Here is a 27,073-nt window from a genome sequence, read left to right on the forward strand (position 1 = left end):
CACCCTGCCGTTTGTGCTCTGACTGATACCAGGCACCATGCATGCTTACTAATGTACAGGCATGATCTCATTGAATCTTCCCCCAAACCCCAAGATCTATGTATGTGTTATCCCCATTTCCCCGTGATAGGAGGTTCAGAAAAGGTGACAAGCCCACACAGCCTGCTGGTGGCTGGGGAGCGACTCAGAGCATTTCAAAAGGAACCCATCTCAAACTCAAGCCCCAGGTCCCTGACCCCGAGACAGTGCCTCGTCCCTCACCTGACTGAACGAGGCCTGGAATAGGTCAGGACCCCTCTTTACCAAAATCTTAGATAATTGAAGGACTAGGAGTTCTATCCTCCCGCGCCCTTTTGGACAGACCAGGACCAAGCACAGAGTTGAGGCAGGACCTGGGAGCGGCTACACCGCCGGCGGAAGAGGCTAGGGCTGGCAGCGGGGCTGGTGGGTGGGGCGGCGCCGGCACTCCCGCCCCTCTCCGCCCCCTCGGTCCTCCGGCTGACTGACCCGCAGGCAGGCATCGCCGGTGAGGGACTACCTCGGACGGCGGTGGAGCCAGGCACTGGAGAGCCTGGGGATCTGGTGGGTCCGCACTCGGGCCGCGACAAGCTGGCATCCGTGGGAGTCCGGCACAGCTGACCACCACCGCCCAGCAGCTCACTGCGATGGTGGCTGGCGTGAGCCTCCTGCTGCGCGCCCTGCCGCTGCTGCTATGGGGCTGCCAGGACGCACAGCCCACCCAGCACGGACACCCGAAGCTGCGCCAGGAGGCAGAGGTACTGGGTGTGCCTGGCGGAGAGGGGGACGTCGCCCGCGGTCCCCTCTGAGCGACCAGCTGTGTCCCTTTGCCCTGACAACTTACAAAGACAGAGACGGGACAGGGTTACTCCCTAAACCAGAGCTGTTGGGACCACACAGGCCTGCAATCCCTCATTGACTAGCAGGGTCAGGACACAGCTACCGGACGGACGGGACAGGCAGGCTAGGGCCAGGAGAGAATCCCTTCACCGCTAAGCTGGGGTGACTAGCTGCTCACCCATCAAATGCCCCCACACCTTGAGTGCAGTGCAGAGGGTACTGCTGACTGACCAGAGTGAATGTGGCCTCCTGGCTTGTGCTTTCTTGCTTATTGAAAGCAAGCCTTTTAAACTGCTCAAAACTAGTTTAATCTGTCACTCGGGGACAGTCTGCGGAAGCAAGTATCAGGGAGTTTTAACTAGTATTTTTTGGACCAAAAGTGAGAAAAGGAGAAGAGACAGAGGTAAAGCTCAAAAGATTTCTCATTTCATTTTCCTCAGTTCTGCTTGGCGCGGGTAGCATAGTGGGACCTTTGTGAGGTGAGGTAGGATTGGTGTAAGGGGTGTGTTTTCCACTTTGTGATTGTACTAGCAACAATTTCACGCGCGGGTGCACACACACACACACACAAACACACACACACACACTGAGAAGCATCCGTTTCTTTTCTCAAGAATAGGGCCTAGGTCTCCGCTATTGTAAGAAGAGGTGGGAATAAGCTTTCAAAATTTGAGTCCAGCTTCTGTGCCTGGACTTGCTCCCCTGGCCTGCTTCTGCCATTTTCACTAGCTCCCATCACTGCTGGGAATATCTGAAACTACTTTGTCTCAACAGGTAATCCTCTCTTCAACTCATTCAGGTCTTCCCTTTGCAATAGAGGAGACAACTCTCCCCTTTCACATATAAGGATTCGATTGTCTCTCTGCATTTACTCTTACAGCATCAAGAGTCGTAAGGTCCCAGGAGAAGGCTTCTGCCTACAAAGCCAAGTCTTGCTATGAGTCCCACCCCTCCTCCCCTTAGGCAATCCCTGGCAGAGGAACAGAGACAGTATCTCTGCTGCCCATGCCTGTGGTGGCCCCAGATGGTGAGAATTTCATCTTGGGGCATGCTTGGGAAACTTAATATCTAGCAGATTGAATTTTTTTCGATCTGTTTAACATAAATTGGGGGAATGGGGGTTTTTAAGCTCTGGGCATAAAAAAAACATGTTTTAAAAGTATACATGCTCTAGAAATGTATATAGCATGCATCTCTGTGTATCTGTGCAAGAACACAGTTGTGTGTGAGAGTCTATCTGTGTTTCTGTGCATGGTTAATATGTTTATTGCTTACATGGGCTTCCAGACCTGCATGTACACCAGGGTAAGTCGCTTTAACCAGTAGGCACCCATAATGCCTGTTTCACAAGATTGATGTATGGTTATGTATCTTAAACACTCAGCCCAGTACCCAGTACATAGAAAGAAATCTGTACAAAGACGTTGTTCTCAGTGTTGTTGATGTTAGAGTTATCTGTATTGTTTTCTTAGAGCACTGAGCTTCAGCTTTGGAGCTCCTGGCCGGGAGTCTGGCTGTCCAACAACAACACAGAACAAAACTGTGAGACAATGCTGGGTTGTTTTTTTTTTTTTTCAGCATTGACCAACAGTCAGCAGAGACGGCTTTCGGCTCCTAATAGTGTTGCAGTAACTATGTCTATGACAAATTAATGTCTCATAAAAATCAGGCACCATGACGCACACCTGTAATCCCAGCATTTGGGAGGTCTAAGCAGAAGGATCAGAAATTTAAGGTCCTCCTTGGCAACATAGTGAATTTGAGACCAGCCTGGGATACATGAAGTCCTATATCAAATAACTGAAACCAAACTAAAACAAAACAAAACAAAAAACACAACCACCCTCCAAGATTTGGTGAAATAAAGCAATACTTTATTAAGTTCACAGATACTATAGATCAAATTTTTCAGATAAGGCACACCAGGATACCTTCTCCCCAATTCTAAAATGTCTATGGATATTGTCTCACACTCTGGCTCTCAACTGGAGTACTGGGTCACTGAGGGAAATACAGCCCTCACAGACTGGGAGCTCTGAGGATGAGCCTGCCATGTCTGGTTCTTGGCTTGGACACAGTTCCATGACTGCAGTGCAGGAAAGTAGACCAAAGACAGAGCCCAGAGTCCAGCTGAACTGAGGTGGCAAAATCCAGAGTTTAGAGCTGTTGAAGCGTCTGGAGTGACCAGAGCAGTGTCACCAGGAAGGAAACTAGGCTCAAGGGGGTGCTGTAAGTCTGTATGGAGGTTCACTGTCGACCTTGGCCTGAGGACTTCCCTGGCATGTGCAAGTTGAGACAATTTGGGCTTACCAGAGGACAACTGGTATATGACTGGAGACGGAAAACAAAGATTTGGAAATTGAGCAGGTCTGGAAGATGTTAGAGATCCGGCCCAGACAAAATAGACAGAAGTTGAATTCCCCAGGCGTCCATTCGAGGCTGCAGTGACATCGTGCATTAGTGATGAAGATGGTCTAGTGAGACCAAAGCTTAGAAATGGGGGGCATAGAATGTGTTGTCCCTTACCGCAATTTCCTTAAAAGACAACTGACTAAATAACCCAGTACACTGGACTCTGTAACAACACATGCAAGATGTTTGGCAACAGAACAAGAAACGAGGGGGAGGGCAGGGTAGGAAAGGAAATTATGTACGCTGTGCAGTGATAGATTACTGAAGTGTCTGGTGTGAAGTAGAAAATGTAATGTGTCAAGTGGGAAGTGTTATATTAGTGTAATGGTAACTGTAAGTAGACTAAAATAGGTTAAGGATGTACTCAGATGGGTTAAGGAAGTAATTCGCCCAGAACTAAACCAAGTCTCCCAAAGATCTGCTTCTGCATATGTACATACTCTGAACAGTCTGTAGAAATCAAATCATATAAAATGTGGTGGGATTTGTTTGCTTTTGGAGGTGGGAATTGGGCATGTATTTGTTTGCTTATCTATCTATCTATCTATCTATCTATCTATCTATCTATCTATCTATTTATCGACAAAAGTCTCACTCTGTAGCTTCAGGCTCCCTTCAGATTCATTATGAAGCTCGACTAGGCCTCAGACTTGTGGTAACACTTCTGCCTTAGACTCCCCAAAGCTGGGACTACAGGCATAAACCAGGATTCCCCTCCTAAAATGTGGTATTTGTGGAGAGTTGGAGAGTTTGAACATTTCTAACCCAATAAAGAGCAGAACAAAGCCGGCCACAGTGGCACACACATTCAATCCCAGCACTTAGGAGACAGAGACAGGCAGACCTTTGGATTCATGGCCAGCCTTGTCTACAGAGAGAGTCAAGAGCAGCCAGGGCTACACAGAGAAACCCTGCCTCAAAAAACCAAACCCAATACAAAACAAAGAACAGAATAAATACACATTAAAAACAACAACCCGCCGGGCAGTGGCGCCTTTAATCCCAGCACTTGGGAGGCAGAGGCAGGTGGATTTCTTAGTTTGAGGCCAGCCTGGTCTACAGAGTGAGTTCCAGGACAGCCAGGGCTACACAGAGAAACCCTGTCTTAAAAAACAAAACAAAACAAAACAAACAAACAAAAACCCCAACAACCCATGGTGTCCTGGTGGCAAAGAAACTTTATTCCCAGCACTCAAGAGGCAGAGGCATGCTTATCTCTCTGAGTTCAAGGCTACGTAGCAAGTTCGGGGTCTGCCAAAGCTACAAGAGACCTCTCAAATAAAGTCTCAAAAAAGTAAATAAATAAATAAATAAATAAATAAATAACAAAACCAGCTGGGATTTTTAAGCAGGGGTAAAGTGCTTGTCTGGCGTGCGGAAGGACCTGGATTTTCTCTCCAACACAGACACCAGGCTGGTGTTGAGCTTGCTCAGCAGGTAAAGGCGCTTGCTGAGCAAGACCAACAGCCTGACTACCTCAGTCAAACCCCCAGAATCCCCAGTGGAAGCAACCAACTTTAGAAAGTTGTCTTCTGACCTCCACACATGCATGCTGTGGCACATGTACACACGTATGTGCACACAAACACACACACACACACACACACACACACACGCATGCACATCAACAAATAATAAATTAAAAAAATAGTTAAGGTTGTAGAAGACTTGAGTAGCAGTGTCAACTGTGTTGATGGACAAATACCCTCTGCCTGAGAATCCCAGAATATACATTCTTTTCAAGTGCCTGTGAATTATTTACCAAGATAGCCATACCCTGGGTTATAAAGTAAGTCCAAATACATTTCTAAGCAGGAGTTTTGAGGGTTATGCCTTCTGACTAAAACAGACCTAAATCAGGAATCGGTAACAAGATATACAACAACACTGTAAATATTTAGAAATTAAACAACACACTTTTGAATTACAAGTCATTGGGCTCACAAGAAAAATCGGAAGACACTTTACACAGCAACATTTAGGGATATAGCTAAAGCAATATTTATTTAGTGAAATGTAAAGCTCTAAATGTCTACAGTGTACAAGAAAATGGGGTTTTGGGGGAGGTGAGACTGGATCTTTCAATGTAGCCCTCATATCTCGGACCTTGCTCTATAGACCAGGCTGGCCATGAACTCATAGAGATCTACCTGTCTCTGCCTCTTCAATGCTGGGATTAAAGGCGTACATGTCCATGCCCAGGCTGAGAAGAAGGATTTTGGATCAATGATCTAGACTTATATTCTAGAGATGCTAGGGAAGGAAACAGGAGGTGGAAGGAAAGAAAGGATGAAATAGGCTGTGTGATCATGGGTTAATTCCATCACTTCTCTGGGCTGCAGTAAAATCAGGAGGTAAAATGTGTGAATGACGTCTAAGGGTCTCTCCAGACAAAATGTTTGGCTTTAGTGTTTGTTCATGCTGTGTAGCTGTGCCTTTCCCTCGCCCCCTCTGTGTGTGTGCGCGTGCATGTGTGTGTGTGTGTGTGTGTGTGTGTGTGTGTGTGTGTGTGTGTGTGTGTGTACAAGCACCTGCCTGTGCGGCCATATCTGCGTCTATAGTTTTTGACAAAACTTGGAGGTTTTGTTTCATTTTTATTGAGACAAGGTCTTGCTTTGTAGCCCAGGCTGGCCTCAAGCTTGTGGTCCTCCTGCTTTAGCCTCCCCAGACCTGGGATTTTAGGTCAGGTCCACCTGAATGTGTCTGTCACATCCATTCCTATATCCAGTGTGCCTGTGTCTGTTTCCTGTGTGCACACAGAGCAATAAAGTTAAGGGCTTTCCAGAGTGGGCTTTGTCTGGGAGGAGATTTACTGCTTTCAAAATGTTATGAACAAGTTCATTGTTGTCCAGTTAGGAAAACTGGAGCTACACACAATACTCCTAAGTAGGAAGGGCCCTCAGTGCTGAGTTGCAAGATGGAGTTAATGAATGACATCATCGCCCTGGCCCCCTTTCCCAGCCAGGTTCTGTCCTATGTTGGGCAACAAACTCTCCCAAGGGATCTATCTACCCTTAGCTGTGTTTGGCTCTTTTTACAACAATCAGACTACTAAGTGGTCCCATGACCTGCCTTCCACACAGTGACCTCCCATATCTGCACAGCAACCCCCAGTGTGAGGTACAAGAAGCTAGACTGTTTATTTCTCCGGAGACTTCCTTAAGCTTCTGTAGAGTATTGACGCCAAGATGTAGTGTCTTTCTCATACCCCAGAGCCATTCATTTGACTTTTGTGACTCAGAAGCTAGAAGCCTGGGCGTGGAAGCCATTCCCAAGAGCTCAGCATAGTGACTCACAAATAAAGGGTAAATAGAAATACCAGAAGGATCACAGAGGACCACGAGTTGGTGGGAAAGCACTTACCAACCCAGCTTGAGAACAAAAAAATCTAAAAGCTGTGGAATGGAAGCAGGACCCCAGTGAGGTGAGTCTGCTGAGCTTCCCCTTAAACTCAGTCATGGCTAGGGCACTATCTGGCACCCTGAACTTAGCCCTGAAAACCAAGTAAGAAGCACATCCACACAAAAGGCAATTCTACATTAGAAAGACTATAATCCCAACCCTTTGGGGGCTTAGGCAAGAGGATCTATGTTCAAGGCCTGCCTAGCTACAGAGTCAGACTTTGCCCCTAAGGAAAGGGATGGGATAAGAATGAATCCTGTTGGAGATTAGCCAGACAATAATTTCCATCTTGCCTAAGGACAAAAAGAAGGAATACTTCAGGTGTTATCTAGGCTACACCTGGACAGAACCTTGTGAATGGCAGGACTAGGTCAAGGAGAGGAGTCAGACAGATGGGAGGAAAAGGCCTATGTCCAATCTACAGGAGAAGGGCTGGGCTGACCCCACTCCTCTGGAGCCAGGGAAGTAGAGCATTCTGGAAAGAGACATTGGAGTTTTTGACGTCCACAGTCCAGTACTGTTGGGAACCTGTGGCTTGTCAAATGATCTGTTAGGGTGTGCCTAGAAGATTGTCCTGGGCTCCATCTGACAACAACGGAGTCCACTGTCCAAGCAGCTTCTCCTGTCTGCCCGACTTCCTGCAGAAGAAAACCCCAGCTTCACCTCTGGTATATCTGAGAGCCACTACTCCCAGGTCCAGAGCTGCTTACCCCATCCCTCCACACCTCCACATAAAAGCTGAGGACTCACTAATGCAGATGTCAACAGAACCCCTAGGCTAGTTCTCAGGGGGTCTGGATTCAACTACTGGTTCTACCCTCGTTAGGTAGAGTCACTTCAACATGATGCCTGCTCCCCTGACTGTCCTTTAACATGGGAGTAAGTTCGCCTGCGCTTGCTATCTTCCTGCAAGGTGGCTATAAGGTTCAAAGAAGGCATAACATCTAGAGAGCTCCACAGATTTGAAGGACTGCTTGTGCTCCTGGTCACCAGAGACCTTCTTTATATAGATCAAGGCAGGACACTAGCTGATGTCCCTTATATCTTAACTCAGCTGGTAGCCAGAGGTACACTTGAGGGATAAGCGGAACCGACCATGTGGCTGTGTGGAAACAGAAACCATGAAGTAGAATATGACATGGAGCCCAGTGTGGCGGTCCACATCTGTGGTCCCAGCACTCAGGAGATAGAGACAGGAAGATTGCTACAATCCCAGCACTCAGGAGATAGAGACAGGAAGATTGCTACAAGTTCCAGGCCAACCAGCACCTCGAGACCCCGCCCCCCCCCAAAAAAAGAAACAAAAGTAAAAAAGGGAAGGAAATGACAAGAGAAAGAAAAGGAAGAAAGGTAGATGGTCTACTGCATGAATAAAACAACATGATTTCTGCATGAATCTGTCATTTTGCATTTTTTAAGTGCTCTCTCTCTGTGTGTGTGTGTGTGTGTGTGTGTGTGTGTGTGTGTGTGTGTGTGTTCATGCCATTGTGATACTATGCACCCGTGGAGGTCGAAGGATAGCCTGCTGGAATCTCTCTCCACTACATGGTCCTGGGGATTAGACTCAGGTTGTCAGGTTCAGTGGTGAGTGTCCACCTGCTAGGACATCTTGCCAGCCTCTTTGTTTTATTTTTTGCTTCAGAAATTGATTCAGAGAGTGTTTAAGAGGCTGATGACTAGAGTGGCCTGGCAAAGGTCCCAGCTGCCAATAAAGCCCTGTAACCACAGATGTTAAAATAGCGTTTTTTTTAGTGGGATGACTTCCCTGGAGCTTTCCCAGAGCATCTTACTCAAATTTGTGGTGGGGGCAGTCAGGCAGTGGTCCCCCACCTGATGTCTACTGGGGCAGAGTGGTTAGGCAGTTCTGTCAGAGATACACACTGGTCGTTTACCTGCAATGATAGCTAGAGCTAGGATACATCTCAGGCTCCAGTGCCACGTTTATAAGAGGAATCTGAGGTCCAGAAAATAACAGACCTGAGGACACAGTAGCATCGGGGACTCACCGACTCTCAGTCCAGTGGTTCAGTTCTTGACTCTGCCTCATTATCGTGCTCAGAAATGGCCAGAATTTCTCTTTCCAAACAGGCTGAGCTAGACATACACCCTTTCGTGACAAATAGGGACCCATACTGGACATCCTCTAGAGTGGCAGTCCCACCCAGCCTGTGAACATGCTCATTTTACCCAGGCACCACTGCCACTCCCAGGGACATTCAGAAATGACTCCCTAGGAAAGTGGCACCATCCTTACATAAGATGGGCCAGGCATGTTGGCACAAGTTTTTAGGATAAAACAGGGTGAGCCACCAAAAGGGTAAGGCCCTCAGCTTCCTTTCCCTTTTGATCTAGCCTTGGGCTCCCTAAGAGAGAGAACAGGCAAGCAGAGACCAGGAAAGAGAGACAGATGGTTGCTTGAACTTCGAGGTAGGGAGGAGCTGCCTGGCACCACCTTCAGAAAGTGGGGGAAGGGATAACCCTGGACAGAGTCCCTAAGACACAAGCCATTCGTCAGAAAATGGAAGCCAGGAGGAGAGATTCTAACCCGAAAGGGGCAAGAATGAGGCCCAGTGTTCATCCACCAGTCTGGGTCTTGTGAGATTCCTTCGTTTCCCACTGTCAAGCAGTTACATACCCACCCTACTGCCGATCTTTCTCCTTTGCACGGTTGGGCATTTCTCTCATCTGGGCAGAGAGACTGAGGCACAGAAAAATAGCAAAGAGGGTTAGGACAGGGGCAGGAGCCTACCTCCTCTCTCCTCTACTGCCCAGAACTTGAGAGTACTAGCAGTAGCAAGGGGACCCTTCCTGTATGTCATTTTAAATATCTAAATATGTGTTGTTATGCATAAACATGAACGTTCATAAATCTAGATGGTCTCCATTATAATATTTGAATGCTGTTATGGAAATATAAAATGTCAAATTCTTAAAATGCCTTTTTCTCATTCTCTGGTGCCTCGGCTTGGCTGGTGTCCTGGGCGTGTGTTCTTTCTCCTTAATGGGAGTTCAGCTCTGCACAGCCAGTACAGAGGCCAGCGTTTCCACCCTGTAACAACCTCTGAACCCGCCTCTGCCCCAACTTGTTGCCAGAGTACCAAGCAATGCAGCCCAGCCAGGAAACAGGGCCCCCACCACACAACTTCCCCTCCTCCCCCCTGTCCCAGAACTTCAGCCAACACCCTGATAAAGTCTGGGAGGGTTTGTAGGGAGAGAAACAAGGGAGTGCCAGCCAAGCTGACCTGTGGCCCAGTCTCTTGGAAGTCACTGGTCCAGCTAAAGGGCTTCCGTGTAGATTTCTCTTTCCAGCCACATCAAAGGAAAGGGAAGGGGTAAGGAGGAGAGCCAGAGCCTTGCTGAAGTGAGGCAAGTGCCAGGTAGCTGTCCCTGAGCAGAGCACCGAGATATAGGTGAGCTGTGTTCCAAGCCTACAGTTAATTTTCCCTGCTAAAGAGAACTAGTGAAATCAGTGCTTACTGGGCACTTACAGTGTGTCTGGCACTCTGCCAGATGTGCATTACTTTCTTTATTATTATTAATTGTTTTTAAGATAGCATCTTACAGTGTGGCTCAGGGTGGCTTTGAACTCACTATGCCAAGCTGGTCTTGAGCCAAAGACCTTCTAGCTTCATCTTCCTGAGTACTGGGATGACAGGCATGTACTACCGCACTCTGTACGCGCTGTCTGTAGTCCTGAGGATTCTATGAGGGTCATCTTATGTTCACATGGTAGGAAAACAAAACAAAGCAAAGCAAAGCAAAGCAAAGCAAAAAAAACAGAAACAAAAGCTCAAAGAAATAATGTCCTGTCACCTAGGAGAGTCAAGGTTAGAAACATTCTTTATCTTCAAGTCTGGATCTCGCTGACATGATCTCGCTGACTGAGACCCTAGGACTCCTTTACTCCAATATTCTTGTGAGAATTACAAAGGGAAAGATGAAAACAAGGGTGCTGAGACACTAATAAATAAGCCAGCAGAGAAACAGCCAGGCTGGGTTGGGAAGTGGTCTGCTGTCCAGAACGATGCTCCTTATGGAATGTGTCTGATGAAAGTCCGACAGTGGAGGTTACCTGTTGAAGTAATTATTTAAATCAGCGGCATCCAATCTGGCTTTTCTTAATCAGCCGCCATGTTCCCAACTAGCCTAGGCCTGCGGCCACCATCGGTGGTGGCTTACCACCACTGCTCAGCTCGGGCCGTCTGCTCAGGTGATCAGAGACACCGGCCCTGCCATCCATGAGACGTCAGCGTGGGAGATGGCTCTGCCAATCTTCCACTGTCTCCTCAAGGCTGGGCATTGCCCAGACCATCCCACCATCCACGCAGGCCCAGTAGGAAAATGAGACTCTAATGCTTAAATATTAATCAAAGGCTTTATATGTTTGGTAATGCTCAATAACAATATGCCCATACAATTAGAGTTGTTTCCCAATTAGCTAACCTAAATATAAGTTGTTACCCAGGACTGCTCTCCACACCTGCGTGGCTCTCCATCCTCCTACATCTCTCTCTGCCTCGCCTCGTTCCTCCCCTTCCTTTTCCTCTTCCTTTCCTTATCCCTCCCACCTTAGCGCCTCCTATAGTCACCAAAGATAGATGGGAATATTTCGCTTGTTTTGTTTTGTTGGGTTTTTTAAATTATTTATTTTATTTATTATTTATTTATCTATCTTGGTTTTTTGAGACAGAATTTCTCTGTGTAGCCTTGGCTACCCTGGAACATGCTCTGTAGACCAGGCTGACCTCAAAGTCAGAAACCTGCCTGCCTCTGCCTCCCGAGGTCTGGGATTAAAGGTGTGTGCCAGCACCACCACCTGGTTTGTTTTGGTTTCTAAAAAAAATACTTATTTCTTTTATGTGAATGAATGCACGTGCCTGTTCACCACATGCCTGCAGGATCCCACAGAGGTCAGAAGAGGGTGTCAGGTCTCCTGGAACTAGAGTTATAGGTGTTTGTGGACCACCATGTGGGCACTGGGAACAGAACCTGGGTCCTCTGCAAGAGCAATCTGTTCCCTTAATGCTGAGCCATCTCTCCAGCCCCTGAAAGTTATATTTTTTATATCAGTAAGCATATTTAGTGTCAAAGGGCTTTAACATCTTTGCCCTTTAGAAGAGAATTAGAAAGAAGCTGAAAATAGATGGATAACTTTGTGCAAGACCAGGCAGGGCAGAGCCAGGACCCAGTCAGCTCCTAGAACGCTTAGATATTTCAAAGCAAATGCAATCCACATGGATACTGTCTATGTGCATAACAGGTACACCAGCTGCTCAGTGTAGGGTGCCTCTCCTGTGACAGAAGCCACATTAAGCTTTTGTGACCAGTTCTCATAAAAGACTAAGTTCTTAATAACAACTGCTCTGTAGCTGAGAAACATGTAGCTTAAAGAAGTAACTTGAAAGTTTGGATTCAAACCCAGACCAGCCTGCCTCTGGAGTCCATCCCTGTCCAGCATGCCCTACTAGGTATCTGACAATGCCAGGAGATGATACAAAAGCTGGATGTTCAGATATGTTGAGTAGTTTGCCTTTGTCCCTCCAGCTAATCGATGATGGCCTTCTGACCTTAATGCCAGAACTTTCTCTGCTGTTGTTTATAAATATTCTTGGGACAGGGAAGGGAAACTGGTCTGGATGTATGTGCCTCAGACCCTTGTACAAGAGGAGACAAGGATGCTGCATGATGAGAAGATGCTGACGGTCCTCTCTCCCCCAGGCATTCCTGGAGAAGTACGGATACCTCAGTGAGCAGGGCTCCAAAGCTCCAGCCTCCGATCAGTTCAGTAAGGCCATCAGGTATGATGGAGGGATGTGAGGAGGTGAGAGATAAGAGCTCCCCCTGCCCCGGACCCTTCCTCTGCAATCCTTTCTCTCACTTCCTCCTGGCAGAGAGTTCCAGTGGGTATCCCAGCTGCCCATCAGTGGCGTGCTGGACCAGGCCACACTGCGCCAGATGACACGCCCACGCTGTGGGGTTGCCGATACTGACAGTCACGCAACTTGGACAGAGAGGACCAGTGCCCTGCTTGCTGGACACCGAACCAAAACGAGGCGTAAGAAACGCTTTGCAAAGTCAGGTGAGTGCATTGAAATGAACCAGGCTGGGATTTCCCAGTGTCCAGAAGAGCCCATGGCCCAAAAAGGTGGCTGAGCTGAGACAGAACTCTGGGTGAAGCCTCTCTTCCCTGGGGGCGGATTATTTGACTCAAGGATCATAATCAGGAATACAGATATTTAAGTCTAAATGTTATCTGCATTGATGAATTTTCATTGTGCATATATTCTCCAGATTAAACCTCATCAAGGCCACTCGATTCTCTGATCAGTTTTCTGTGCAGGGCAGTTAAGCTGTTGTCAATAGTTTTCAGGTATATATTGTTGCCGACATCTCCAGAAGGGTCTATTCTTTTTCATAACACTTATCAACCAAGATGTGATCCACTGAGTTTTATTTTGTTCATAGCATTTTTTTTAAAAAGTGTTATCTCACCACACACTCTACACATTTAAAGTATCCAAGTCAGTGGGGTTTAGTATATTTGTACAATTGTCCAACCATTACCACAAGCTAATCCCTCCTTCCAGAATGTTTTCATTATCCACTGAAAAACTACCATGCCCATTAGCAGTTAGGTCCCCATTGTGCCCTGCTGACTGCCCTGGCAGCCACTAATCTGGTTTCTGTCTCCAGACATTTCATCACAGCCTACTGTGTGCTCTGGCCAGTTTCTCCTGTCGGAAGCTGTTCTTGTCTTCTCTTTCCCTCTCCTCTTCTCCATTCCTGCTACTTCCTTTCCAGAGGGGGATTTGAACCCAGAGCCATGAGTGATGCCTCTGACCTATGTCTCAGTCCTTCTATCCTCTTCCTCCTTTTCCTCACCCCTTTTTTCTTCTCCCTCCTGATGCTTTTTTCCTCCTCCCCCTCTCCTCCTCTCTTCCTTTTTTTCCTTCTCTTCCTCCTCCCATCCCCCAGTCAAATATTCCAAGGTCAAATGTTAACCATTTAAGATTTATGAAGATTTTATTTTTCTATCTATTTTCCACAAATAATAAGTTTTATTGTGTGGAATTTTAGTATCATAGTTGCTTTGACTAAATCAGTTTTTCTTTGATCAGTTTTTGCAGCTTTCAAGGTTGCTCACAAGATGAGGTTTTTCTGTCAGGTTTTCAAGTATAATTGATTGTACTGGGTGCACTTTAGACCATGCATGTTTTTTTAAAATATTTATTTATTACATATGAGTACACTGTAGCTGTCTTCAGACACACCAGAAGAGGACATCAGATCTCATTACAGATGGTTGTGAGCCACCATGTGGTTGCTGGGAATTGAACTCAGGACCTCTGCAAAAACAGTCAGTGCCCTTAACCACTGAGCCATCTCTCCAGTCCCCATGCACACTTTTAACTGTGCTGTTTTTACCAGGTCCTCTCGCTATACACAGAATATGTTTCTTTGTCTTGGCTAATGTAGAAGGAGATTGTGGGCAGCTGTTGGGTGACTGTTTCCAGGCATGTGCTAGTCCATTGCTGGTGCATCTGCATATCCGTTCACCCCGGCTGCCCTGTTCTGAATGACCATAGTCATCCACAGTCAGCTCTGGGGTCGTGGCCCTGGGGTAAAGATATCCTTGGTGTCAGATGCTGGACATCTCATTGTGTTCCTAGGCAATAGAATGAAAAAGTAAAGTAAAAAAAAAAAAAAAAAAAAAAAAAAAAAAAAAAAAAAAAAAAAAAAAAAAAAAAAAAGGAAGGCACAAGTTCATGACAGGCCAGAGCAGAGAGGACACTGGAACTCAAAGCTTGGGACTCAAATATCAGTTGTCACGACCAAATTATGGCACTCAGTTCTGATCCCTCCTCCTCCTTCACACAAGGGTCAGTCGCTCCTGGGTTGCAAAGGAGAGCCACCCACCTCCACCAACCCCGCCTCATCTCCAGACTACCAAGTTCTGGATGGCCTGTGGGAATGCAGTGGGAAGTGAGCAGGCCCAGAAACACTTGAGCCTGAGTTGTGGGGCTGTTTCTTTCTGGTTATGTCTTACCTTCTCCTGCCCCCAAGGTAGGATCTAACTGAATGCATTTGTAGCTAGCAGTTTGGAATACCTGATTGCCAGAGAAAAGCAGGATGCCTAGTTAAAATTGAACTCAGGTAAACAATAAGGAACTGTATTTATATTTTCACGTTCAAATTTTACTGGGCATGCCGGATTCGTATGTGTTGCCTCTGGAACCTTGGGTCAAGTACCTGCTCCTCTTTGTGCATTCGGGGCTGGTTTCTAGTTCAGTAGAGTTGGGGCGTCTACCTTTCCTCCACAGAGGTGGTGGGTTGAGGAGCGGGATGGAACATCAGAGTTGGGAAAGGAAATCAAAGCAAGTGGGTGTTTTCTAAGCTCTCATCACATTTCAGACAGTTTCCTGATGCCATTCCAAAAGGTAAGGCTTCTCAACACCACTGTACAGAGGGGGAAACTGAGGCCCGGTGCGATTACACCAATTCCTGGGAGCTTGCATGTGCAGGACTACAATTTCTGCCTATAACCCTTCCAATCAATAGTAGCCTGCTGGGAGTCAGGCCTCCACTATCCTTCCTACCCCAAACTTCTAGTTTTCCCATCCCTAGCCTCCTTAGCTCCTGCCCTTCCCTGGTCCCTTTGGGACCCACATGCTGAGGGCCTGGGGTTATCTTGAAAAGCAGCCCAGCTCAGGCAGGACTTGAGAATAGGGCCTCAAACAGGCAGCATCTCCTGGGGGCCAAGGTCAAAGAGGACAGGGTTTCGGCCTAGTGCTGCCCCTACCACACACAGGCAGTTCCTTCCTTCCTGGTCCCTCCCAAGGAAAGCACTCTTCCCCCCACCCCCATCCCCCAATTCCTGTTCCTATTCATTCTCCCTACCCTTCCCCCACCACACTTCACAGAAGATTCTTTTCTGGAGACCTATCACCTTCGTTGGCCATTAAACTGACTACCAACTACCCTCCCTCTTCCCTGCCCTGGTAGGGAGGTGAGGGGGATGGCATCATTTGCTGAAGGGTTAAAGGTTTGGTTTGGTGGTGGTGGTAGGGAAGAGTCTTGGAGTCACAACACGGTGTAAGAGAGCCTAGTGCAGCGGCTCTGTGCCCTGGGAAGACTTAAATCGGGCAGCAGAGTGTTCTTAGTAAAGAATGGGCCTGCCTGGGTGGACACCTCGGGACCCCCCCAACCTTGCCTCCACCTTCCCTGTCTCCCTCCCTCAAAATAATTCCCTCTTCACTCCCTAAGGACTGGTTGCTGGCTAAGAGGCAATAGTTGGGTGGCTGCCAGGCCAAACGAGCTCAAGGAGAAGCCTTGCCTTGAGTAGAGGGGGCACACCCCACCCCCACTCCATGGGTAGAGAGGGCCAGAAGGAACCTCCCTTCCATCTGGGGAAATCTCAGACCTTGCTAAGCTTTGATGGACCAAGTGATGTTTAGGCAGATTTATAAGCCTGGCATCTCTGTGGAGAGAATTGCTTGCTTATCTATGTGGTACAGTAGGAGTCCTGGGCCGGGGGTTGGAGGGAGTTCAGAGAGGGGATTGGAGGGTGCAGGGAGGGGGGTGTCCAGCTCAGTTCCTCTCTTGTTCTGCAGCTGTGGGCAGGCACCTTCCCCTGGGATCACAGGCATCAAAGTCTGGGCCCCAGGAATCTTGCCTGAAAACTATCAGGCTTCCATTTGGGATTTCAGACTCTGAGGTATGGTGCCCAGAGGCCATCCCTGACAAACCTAGAAGCCAGACTTTCTGGCTGCTCTGCTCCTGGCTGTCCAGCAAACAGCAGATGAGTCCAGTGTAATGAGTGACCTAGGGCTGCAGCAGAGGCCAGAGTCTCAGCCCTCAGGGAGGATCTGAGGTTTGTGCCAAGGGAAAAGCGACTTAAGAAAGAAGAGATGGAAAACTTATTTTGGGCCTGTGACAAAACACACCCTTTGTTCTTATTTGTCTTCAACTCAGAGCTCGCCAGAGTCCCCAAGGAAGCAGTCAAGGGCTTAAAGAAAGACCTCAAATATATGGGTTTTTTGGTTGTTGGCCAGTTGGGGCCCCTAGGTTCTGGCAAGTGCAGAGTGGAGGCTCTGGGAGGTTGTAGGAGACTGTGAGGGTGGATGGAACGCCTGAGGCAGGCACAGCTGTGACCTCAGTGACCCCCTCTGTCTCTCCATCCCGACACTGAGGTTGGGCTTCAGAGTGATTGTCAGTCAGCAAGAGGCATGTAGCTTCCTCAGACTCAGCCTAGGCTGTGGAAAAGAGTAAGACCAGAGACCAGAGTTTCAGACTGATCTTTGAAGGGGGTTTTTCCCTGGAAGAAGCTACATCTCTAACAGCAGGCCTCCCAGACCAATAAATTGGAGAGTCTGCAGGGAAGGGTAGTCTGTCCAGGCTGAGAGCTTGCTTCCACAGTGACATATCTTTCCTCCTATCAAATGGGAGGCTGCTCAAGGCAAGAGCTGAGTGTTCCCTATCAGATCAAGGGCTCCTGGGGCAGGGCCAACCCATCCTACTGGGCCTGCGGAGACTAGCCTCAGTAGCACGTATGACTCACATGGCCTTTCTGGGTGACAGGTAACAAATGGTACAAGCAGCATCTTTCCTACCGCCTGGTGAACTGGCCTGAGCGCCTGCCGGAGCCAGCTGTTCGAGGGGCCGTGCGTGCTGCCTTCCAGCTGTGGAGTAATGTATCAGCACTGGAGTTCTGGGAGGCCCCAGCTACAGGCCCTGCTGACATCCGCCTCACCTTCTTCCAAGGAGACCACAATGATGGGCTGGCCAACGCCTTCGATGGCCCAGGTGCTGTCACGAAGCCTCCTTCCACAAGCAAGAGGGGTGCCCACCTAGGAAAGACAGCCTGGGGGTGGCAGTGGAGTTTCTATTCTTGAAAGCACAGCCAAACCAGGTTTCTCCTCCAAAGGACCCTCTATCACATCATCTGTAAAATGAGAACAGCAGGCCCTGCCCAAGGTGTACCACATGGCTGAAAGGACAGCCAGATAAGGTTTGGTGTGGAAAGCACTTTGCTAACTCTAGAGCATGCTGGGTTCCTAAAGAATATTCAGGGATTCTGTCTATTCCTACTTCTAGACAGACCTGTGCTTCTGTTGTTCTCCAGAGTAGATTTTCCTAAGATATCCTGAGGCTTCGATCAGCCCCTTCCTCCCCTGTCCCCTGATAGTCAGGAGCCTTTACCCTATACCCACAGAAGTGCTTCAGAGATCATAGCCACAGCCGGGGCCATTTGTCCCCAGCCTGAAGGCTTCCTCTGCAAAATGTGTGAGCCATTTTTCCATTCTGCTCAGCACTGTCCTTCAGAACCTGACTAAGGGGCTGTTTGCTATTCGCACTCCTCAGTGAGAGCTGAGCAGGCTGAGCAGCGCTGGAGACAGCTAAAGCACATGCTTCCCCTGCCTGTCAGACCCTGCCGACCTGGGCTCCTAGGAGGCAGTGCTGGAAGGACTCTTGAGCTCCTAGGCTAACCCTGTCACAGTACGGTTCACTTACCTCGTCAGGGTCACCCGCCTCAGTGGAAGGTGTATATGAGGGGCAGGACCTAGAAGCCACATCTAGTTATTTCTGCGGGGACCCAGATGTACCTGTGACAATCATTGAGGCGTTTACAGTCTCTGCTCACTCCTACCATGAACAGGGAGAGGGGCCTAGAGGAGCCCTGGCGGGGGAAGACACATGTTTACACAAAACTAGATACATCAGCCAGGCGTGGTGGCACACGCCTGTAATCCTGGCACCCCGGAGGCCATGAAACTGGGAAATGGCTCAGTGCTGCGCAAGTGTGAAGACCTGGGCTCAGATTCTCAGCATGCATGTAACCCCAGCACTGAGGGATGGAGACAGGAAAACCTTGGGGGCTCACTGGCCAGCCAATCTAGCCAGAATGGCAAGCTTCAGGTTCAGTGAGAGGCCCTGTCTCGAAACTGATAATGACGATACTCTAGTGGAGGGGGCTGGAGAGGTGGCTCAGTGCTTGAGAGCGCCGTGGCTTCTCTGAAGAACCCAACGTTGGCTCTCATCATCCACGATGGCTCATAACTGTAACACCAGTTGCAGGCAACCCCACACCCTCTCTTGGCATCCGAGGGCAACGGCACACGTGGTACACTCAGACACACATGGAGACATAATACAGCGAATAAAATAAATTAGATCATTTAATGGGGGGGGATGTAGGGACCCCTACCTTTAATTCTAGCACTTGAGAGGAGGGGACAGAAAGATCTAAGAGCTCCAAGCAACCCAGAGCTACAAAAAGACACTGTCTCAAAAGATTAAAAAAGGGAAGGGGGGGTTTCATGTTAGAAAGTCGACTGAGATAAGACATCCCAGTATCAACCTCTGGCATGCATAGGTGAGCACACATGCAGTATATATGCAGTTACACACACACACACACACACACACACACACACACACACCATAATAAGACTCTGTCTAAATAAAGGGTGGTGGTGCTGGTATGACTCAAGGGTATGGGTGAAGGTTCTTGTCCCTGCTGCCAAGGCTGCAGACCTAAGTTTCATCCCTGGGATCCACATGGTAGAAGATGAGAATTGAGTCCCTCAGGTTGTCCTCTGATCCCCACAAGGCACATCTGACACACACTTAAAACAACAAAAACCAGTCTCTCATGTAGCCCCTGCTGGCCTTGAACTCCACACATAGTTAAATTTGCAGATTCCTGAACAGAACACACCAAATGGCCCGGTCAGGAAGCCTCAGAAAGCCTTACCATCCCTCTTCTATGGGTACCCAACATGAATAATTCCTAGATTAGGCACTGTGCTAAGAACCAAGTGTAACTAACACACGTTCATTCTTATAAGGAAAAAGTTCATCATCACACCCGTTTTCAGACCAGGAAGCTTATCAGAGAGGTTAAGCTGCCTGCCCAACATCACACAGCTAGTAAAAGGTAAATCTAGTATTGGAACCCAGGCAGTTTGGCTCCTAACTAAATCTACAGTGTACTTCCTCTTATGAGTCCACTGTTTAGTCATCTGCTCGCCTGCCTGCACTCCTGCATCTACAGAGATGGAAATTAGTCGACCACACCCCTAACGTTGGAGCCGATGCCTGCGGGAGGGAGTTCTGGGTCTTGGCTCCCCCTAAACCTCCACTTTATTCTCAGGGGGCGCCCTGGCGCACGCCTTCCTGCCCCGCCGGGGCGAAGCGCATTTCGATGGAGACGAGCGCTGGTCTCTGAGCCGCCGCCGTGGGCGCAACTTGTTCGTGGTGCTGGCCCACGAGATCGGCCACACGCTCGGTCTCACGCACTCGCCCGCGCCACGTGCGCTCATGGCGCCCTACTACAAGAAGCTGGGCCGCGACGCCTTGCTCAGCTGGGACGATGTGCTGGCGGTGCAGAGACTGTACGGTGAGCCTCCAGCCTCTAGGGTCTTCGGACTCTGGCTCCTCAAATAGGATACCCCACCCCCACCCTTTGTCCGTTCCTTGCTCGGTCCTTCCTTATCCTAAAGCCCCTAAGACTCCCTTGAAATCTGAATATCCGCGGGTTCTGCTTTATCTATCAGTTCCAAGCAATCCATAAGGGCAAACTGCTGTCCTTAGCTCAGAACCCTTCGGTCTCCCACTCTTATGTTATCTCAGTAAATCACTCCTGGGCTGTTGAGTGGGAGAGATTTCTGGGATAGTGCGCTCTCGGATAAAACCAACAACCAGGCCTCACATGCCCCTTACTCTTTCCTTGACCTGTCTCAGATCATAGGCGGAGCAGAAGGAAGGGTCTTGAGCCCTCCATATGCTCCTACCCATGGCTTGCTCACTCCCCCTCCCCCTCTCTCCCCTTGGATCTCAAGGAAAGCCTCTGGGGCGTTCAGTAACCACCCAACTCCCCGGAAAGGTGTTCACTGACTTTGAGGCCTGGGACCCCCAAAACTCCCAGAGCAGACGCCCGGAAACCAGAGGTCCTAAATACTGCCACTCTCCCTTTGATGCCATCACTATAGGTAAGATGTTCCCAACCATGCCTGATATCTTTCTTCTGTCCTCCACATCTCCAGGGGTCCAGAGCTGAATTACAAGGTGTGAGGAATGGGGATATCTAGAATGTAGAAATCCAAAATCACATGCTTTCCTCAGGGAATGGCAAGCTCAGACGGAGCAAAGAACTCCCGCTTTCCTCAGCCCCCTCCCGGCCCCCTGCATTCTACCTTTAGCTTGTCTGGGAAACCGGGTTTAGGGCAGTCCCCCCACCAAAAAAAAAATCATCATCTGGAGGCCAAAGCCTTTCCTCACGTCTCTTGTCTCGGGACAGATGGACAATGGCGACTGTATGTCTTCAAAGGGAGTCATTTCTGGGAAGTCACAGCTGATGGCAATGTTTCAGAACCTCATTCAATACAGAAAAGATGGCCGGGACTGCCCCCTAGTATTGAGGCTGCTGCTGTGTCTTTGGAAGATGGAGACTTCTACTTCTTCAAAGGTACCAGCCCTGAGTCAGCTGAGATTGAGATGTGGTGGGTGGGTGTCCTACCTGCAGAGAAAGGAGGGGAGAGTCCCCAACAATGAGTCCCTAGTGAACTCGCTACCTCAAGTTGAACCTGTGGTCTAGAAAGTCTCCTTTCAGAGATGGAATTGGGATCAAGTGTCCAGGATGTCCCATATAGAGACTGTAGGGGGAGGACTGCTCTCCAGTTTTAAGTCAGCAGAAAGGCTGGCCGCATCTGCTTTGCCATCCTGGCAGTGTGAGCTTGGCCTGTCGCTTAGCTTTGGGAACTTGTATTTCTTGGTTAGGGAAAGTGGTACTCAGGTGTGATGAGGAAGCCGGATAACATGCAATGACTGAAGGGTGGACTGGACACGTGGTAATACTGTTCTGAGCGGCATCCATTCCTTCAACCAATGCCGTGTTCCTTGTGTCCTAGGAACAGAGAGAGGGAAGGACCAGGGACAAACACCTTTGCCCCTGGGGGATTATTGGTAATTGGGAAGTGAAGAAAAGTTCAAGCATTTCCAGTCTTCCATTCCACACCCAGGCAGGGAATCCTATTTCCACATCCCATGCCCATCCTCAGCTCAGCACTTCAGTCTACCCTTCTCAGCCTGGGATTGGGGTCATTCGCATCCTCTGCTCTCTGTCGACACCTGCTGGCTGAAGTATAGACTACACCTGGCTCCAAGGATACCGTTTAGGGCTCCGGCTAGAAAGAGTAGCGACCAGGGTGACAGAGATGGGGTGGAGAGCCAATGAGTGAGCGCCTCCACCTCACTCTGGCTTTCAATGCCCCACAGGGAATCGCTGTTGGAGGTTCCAGGGAACGAAGTCCGTATGGGGCTTTGCAAAGCTCTGCCGGGCAGGTGGTCTACCCCGACACCCGGACGCAGCTCTCTTCTTTCCGCCTCTGCGCCGCCTAGTCCTCTTCAAGGGTTCCCGCTACTACGTGCTGGCTCGAGGAGGGATGCAAGTGGAGCCCTACTATCCTCGCAGCCTGCGGGACTGGGCCGGGGTCCCTGAGGAGGTCAGCGGTGCCCTGCCAAGGCCGGATGGCTCCATTGTCTTCTTCAGAGATGACCACTATTGGCACTTGGATCAAGCCAAACTGCGGGTGACCAGCTCCGGCCGCTGGGCCACCGAGCTGTCCTGGATGGGCTGTTGGAATGCCAACTCAGGAGGTGCCCTGTTCTGAAGGCTCCCCACCACTGAATGAACCGTGGTTGATGCCGTCTGAAGGGTGGGGTCTGTCTAGGAAGGCCCTGGACGTCTCAAGAAGCTCTTGAGCAGTAAGGACTCCAAGCAGGAAATCAATCTGCATTTGTTCCCTGGGGTGGAAGGAGAACTGGAGTTCCTACAGCCTTTTCCCTCAAGGACCTCTTTCCTTCCCACTTGTGTGTGTATGTGGGAAGGCAGATTCTGTTCTGGTGAAGACGCTGCCCTATGCCCATAGTGCCTAGTCCTGGAAAGATGCAAACTCAGCTGAGGCTGGAGACTATATCTGCAGGACCCTCCCTTTCAGTGCCTTTCAGGCTCAGTTCTTGGGAAATCAAGTGCTATTCAACAGAGACTTTGCCCCACCGCCTACCCTCAGCAAGCAGGGATGTAGTGAAGTCTCAAGGATCCCCGCTGTCAGGGGCTCTCTGTTGGATCAGGAGGCAGAGCAGAGGAGACTGTGTTCCTCCTAGGACTGACTTTTTGTCTGGGCTAATGAAGAAGCACCCCCCCCCCCCAGCTGGTCAACCTAGAGGTGTAGCAACCTTCCCTGGGCAGAATCGTCCACCCTTCTCAATAGAAGCACATGGGTACTGGGTGCTGGAGACACAAGGACCATGCTCTTACATTCAACCCAGGGACAGCCAGCTGTGTTTGGTTTCATGGAGAGACGGAGTGAACCTCTCTTCAAAATGCAGAACTCCTCCACCCCATTTGCTTCCAAGATGGACATCCTGAGCATCGGGAAGGTGGAAGAGGGTCCTTGGGGGATCTGCTCAGGATGCAGTTGCCATAGTGCTCTGTAGGTTGGGTGAGGCCCGTTTGCTTGCAATGGCCCCATTCTCCAGGCCACACACGCAGCAGCATTCCGAAGCTCATGCTATCTAGCCAAGAATAGCTGGGATTCCTGGAGAAGGAACCCGCTCCCTGCCTTCCCCTTTTCTCTCAGCCTGTCTCAGTATTAATTTTAGCATCTGGATCTCCAGCCCTCCCTCCTCCCTCTCCACCTACCAGTGTCTCTGCAAGCAAACACACACACACACACACACACACACACACACACACACCACACACACACACACACAGAGTGACCACCAACAGCCAGCTCTCGGTGAATCTGGCAAGGGAGCAGCCCACAGTTTCTCAGAAACTGGCATGGCATTGCTGGCCATGCGCCCTCCTTTCTTCTCTGTGCAGTGGACAAAATGGCCTTTGACTGCCCTTGGATGCAAGTGCTTTGTACTGCCCTGTCCCAGGGAAACCATGGAGGAACCACCTTATTGGCCTTCTGCTGTCTGGGTTGTACCCAGCAGGAGAAAAAGGAGTCTCATGTTTATCTCTATTCCACCTCAAGCGACTCTGATTGGAGACTTTATTACCGAGTTAGAGGGAATGAGACAATTTATTAAGAGAGCTGAGGGAACCCCGAGGCTATTTTTCTCCAGGCCATGCCTGGATAGAGGCCAGAGGACCTGAAAACGGTGCAGGTAAGAGTGTGTTGAAGGCGTGAGGGTCAGGAGGGTTGCAGGTGCTGGGTACTGTCTGGGGAGGAGTGCCTAGTTTCTGCTATAATTCCGGCAAGACAACAGGTGGAACCGTGAACCGACAGAGGGCCTTCTCACCGGAAGGAGGCGCTAAGGATGGCGGCTTGAAGGGACAGTTCTGTGGCACTCACTACAGATAGAAGAGTTTGGAGCGTTGCGGGCGCAGAGGCTGGGAGTGGATGTGCTCAGAGTTGCCGGCAGCCTCCGCCTTACCCAGGTCAGGGTGCTCAAGAATACAGTGCTCCACGTAGGCCGGGTGGCTGTGCAGAGTCTTGCATTTCTTGCAGAAAAGGATCTCACAGCGCGCACAGCCCCCGCGGCGCGGTGGCCGCCGCCGCGTCTCCAGCACGCACGGTTCCTCCGGGGCACCCCGCTTCCTGCGGGCCGGGAACATGTGTGCTCAGAGCCCGGCGGCCCTCCTCCCTAAGGCTCGGCCCCAGGTCCTTTGCGTCTCACCTGTCCGCAGGGGCCGTCAGGCCGCCCAGCAGAGCGAACGGGCTGAGCCAGCCCCAGAAGCTGCTATCGGAGCGTCGCAGCAGCGCCACCTGCTGGCTGCTGGGCTCCTGGCGCAGCGGACTGTAGGACACCGAGCGGGCCTCACGCTCATCCGCTTCTCGGGAGTCCTCCTCTGTCTCCGTCGCGCTCTCGGGGTCCGACCTCTCCTCTACCGACGACGACGACGAGGACGATGATGAATCATCCTCTATCTCCTCCTCTCTGGCCTCGGGATCCTCTACCTCCTTCTTCCACAAAGGGGTCTTCACGCCTGTAGGCGGGGACAGGATCAGTGCAGCCCCCTACCCTGGCTGCTTGCGAGGGGGAGATGCCGCTGTCCGGCTGCTACCTGCCAAAGGGCTTCGGAGTCCCAGATTCCCGGACTGTTGCCGAGTCCCCACCCTCCTGAGCTTTCTTGCTAAGGATTCCAAGCAAGCCACCTCGCTTCCATCAAGCTCCATTTTTCCGTCTCTGAAGAGGGAAAAGTAGCATCTACCTCAAGAATGTCTGTGAGGCTGACTTCAGATAGTATCTGGGTAAAACAGTTTCCTGCTGGCGTTGGGCAAGCAATCAACGAACATATATTGCCAACCCGGAAGGAGGAGGGTTACCCAACATTAATAAACCAATTGTCATTTCAATAGGTGGTCGTTTATAGGTTGTTTTTTAAATGAATAATTTGTTTATTATTAATTATTGATACAGTCTCACTATGTTGTTCTAGCTGAAGAGGAAGCTCACTATATAGACCAAGCTGGCCCGCAACTCTCAAAGATCCTCCTGCCTTTGCCTCCTGAATATGGTTGTTTCTAAGTGTGACTTTCCCTGGTGGCAGGAAGCCACCACTGGAGGTGGGGTGGCCAGGCATACATGACTAAACCAGAAACAGGTCGCAGACTTGACCAATTGCAAGTGGATTTCAGCCACACCACCCCCTCTACCTAACACTTTTGTCAGCTCACACACAACTTCTAGTAACAGATGAGGGCCTGAAGCAAGTTCCTCAGCTGACACAGAAAATAAGCAGGCCTTCTCTGGGAGGTATCCATCATCCCCTCGGCAGGTATTCATTCATCTAGCACACAGGGAAGGAAGCAAGGGGGCGGAGGGCTTGGGGTTTGCCATGGAAAGTTCCAGGACAGTTTCTGTAGACCTGTTCATCCGTTTCCCAAGTTGAGAATTGAGCAGAATAATAGTAATGGACAAGGTGTGTGTGTGTGTGTGTGTGTGTGTGTGTGTGTGTGTGTGTGTGTGTTGTTGGGAACTGTGATGGTTAATATGGTCAAATTGACAGTATCAAAAAACACCTAAGAGTTTGTGAGGAGGAGTTTCTGGGTTGGTTTAAGCGATGTGGGAAGATCCACTGTGAATACAAATAACACCATCCCATGGGCTGATTGCAAAGGAGAAAGTAAGATGCCCTGTGTCCTGAGTGCAGATGCCATGTGACCTCTCGCATTGCCACCAGGATTTTGTCATCACAATAGACTGCGCCCTCAAACGGTGAGCCAGAATAATTGTTTCCTTCTTTAAGTTGCTTCTGTCAGGGATTTGTCACAGCAAGAGGAAAAGCAAGTGATTGTTAGGCACCATGTGTTCAACTCGCTTTTTCACGGGGCCGCTTCATCCTGGCGGCACTTTTCATGGGGGTGAAGGGGTGGGCCGTGGAGGGGGTCTCTAAATGTGACCAGGAGTATCTGAAACTGCCAGTTTTTTGGCCTTGCCACAGGGAAACAGATGGTAGTGAAGGCTAGGCCTAACCCAGCCAGAAGGAGTTGCTGGGAGACGCTTTGGGAAGAAGTGAAATGGGGGATAGGGTTTGGAAAGGGGGGTTAGGTTGTCAGTGATGGGAAGCCATACATGTTCTGATGTCGAGGCATGTGCACACCGTATTGTAGTATGTTCCCTACAACAGGATAGGGGACTTTACAAATCATTGTAAAAGAAATAGGTGGTGGCTCATGCTGATGATCTCAGCACAAGAAAGGCCGCAGCAGGAGGATTGCTGAGAGCTTAGACCAGTATCCTGTGCTATGTAATAGGTTCCAGGCCAGCCTGGGCTACAATCTGAGTCCTGTCTAAACCCCCTCCACTCTAATTTTGTTTTTGTTTTGGGGAGTGGAATTTTCTTAATTGTTTGTTTATAGCTCTGGCTACCCTGTAACTCATTATGTAGACCAGGCTGGCTTCAAACTCAGAGATCCACCTTCCTCTGCCTCCTGAATGCCACCGTGACCACCCTGCCCCTCCCCCTGGAAAAAGAGCCTTAACATCCAGGCCAGATGAGATGGAGGTCTGAAGAGAAACAAGCAAAGATAAGAGAACTGATGGAGGAGGACCGGAATATTTGAGGAGGAGAAAGCCAAGGGCTTGTAGAAACACGGATGGATAACTGGGAAAAGTTCATCCCCATGGTGATGGGCGAGTTGCCCGAGATTGGTCCACACCCTTTCTAACCCCACTCACTGTGTTTATCCATTCTTCCCAACGCTGTACTGCCTGTTCCCTCTGGTCAGGGATGGGATGTGGGGGATGCCCAGTGCCTATAGAACTTCATATGGTTTCTAGGGCCTCTGTTAGATCACGGGGGGGGGGGGGGACTAGAATCTCAGCTGCCCATAGGCTCTGCTTAGAGACCGATGCCTTTTCTAGAATCTCCAGACTCAAACAA

At 49.6% G+C, this 27,073-nt stretch overlaps 2 protein-coding genes across 2 annotated transcripts; one reads left to right on the forward strand and one right to left on the reverse strand.

Moving 5' to 3' along the window:
• Positions 1 to 492: 492 nt before the first annotated feature.
• Positions 493 to 25,043, forward strand: Mmp28 (matrix metallopeptidase 28). Its single transcript, XM_034506595.2, has 8 exons — positions 493 to 776; positions 12,391 to 12,470; positions 12,564 to 12,751; positions 17,251 to 17,475; positions 19,826 to 20,071; positions 20,514 to 20,663; positions 20,972 to 21,139; positions 21,949 to 25,043. Exons 1-8 carry the CDS (start codon positions 666 to 668, stop codon positions 22,341 to 22,343), a joined length of 1,563 nt encoding a protein of 520 aa, XP_034362486.1. The 5' UTR covers positions 493 to 665; the 3' UTR covers positions 22,344 to 25,043.
• Positions 23,747 to 26,956, reverse strand: C6H17orf50 (chromosome 6 C17orf50 homolog). The gene is made up of 3 exons (XM_076936154.1): positions 26,869 to 26,956; positions 24,364 to 24,673; positions 23,747 to 24,284 (listed from the first exon to the last, which is right to left on the reverse strand). Exons 1-3 carry the CDS (start codon positions 26,879 to 26,881, stop codon positions 24,038 to 24,040), a joined length of 570 nt encoding a protein of 189 aa, XP_076792269.1. The 5' UTR covers positions 26,882 to 26,956; the 3' UTR covers positions 23,747 to 24,037.
• Positions 26,957 to 27,073: the final 117 nt, after the last annotated feature.

Source organism: Arvicanthis niloticus, chromosome 6 (assembly GCF_011762505.2).
Source record: "Arvicanthis niloticus isolate mArvNil1 chromosome 6, mArvNil1.pat.X, whole genome shotgun sequence".
NCBI classification, from domain to species: domain Eukaryota; kingdom Metazoa; phylum Chordata; class Mammalia; order Rodentia; family Muridae; genus Arvicanthis; species Arvicanthis niloticus.

Excerpts from the sequence above, each read along its gene's own strand:
- Mmp28 (XM_034506595.2), top strand. The coding sequence starts at position 666 with ATGGTGGCTGGCGTGAGCCTCCTGCTGCGCGCCCTGCCGCTGCTGCTA. Across the intron at positions 12,471-12,563 it reads CAGTTCAGTAAGGCCATCAG|AGAGTTCCAGTGGGTATCCC; the intron begins GTATGATGGAGG and ends TCCTCCTGGCAG. Across the intron at positions 12,752-17,250 it reads GAAACGCTTTGCAAAGTCAG|GTAACAAATGGTACAAGCAG; the intron begins GTGAGTGCATTG and ends TCTGGGTGACAG.
- C6H17orf50 (XM_076936154.1), bottom strand. Across the intron at positions 24,285-24,363 it reads CTGACGGCCCCTGCGGACAG|GAAGCGGGGTGCCCCGGAGG; the intron begins GTGAGACGCAAA and ends CCCGGCCCGCAG.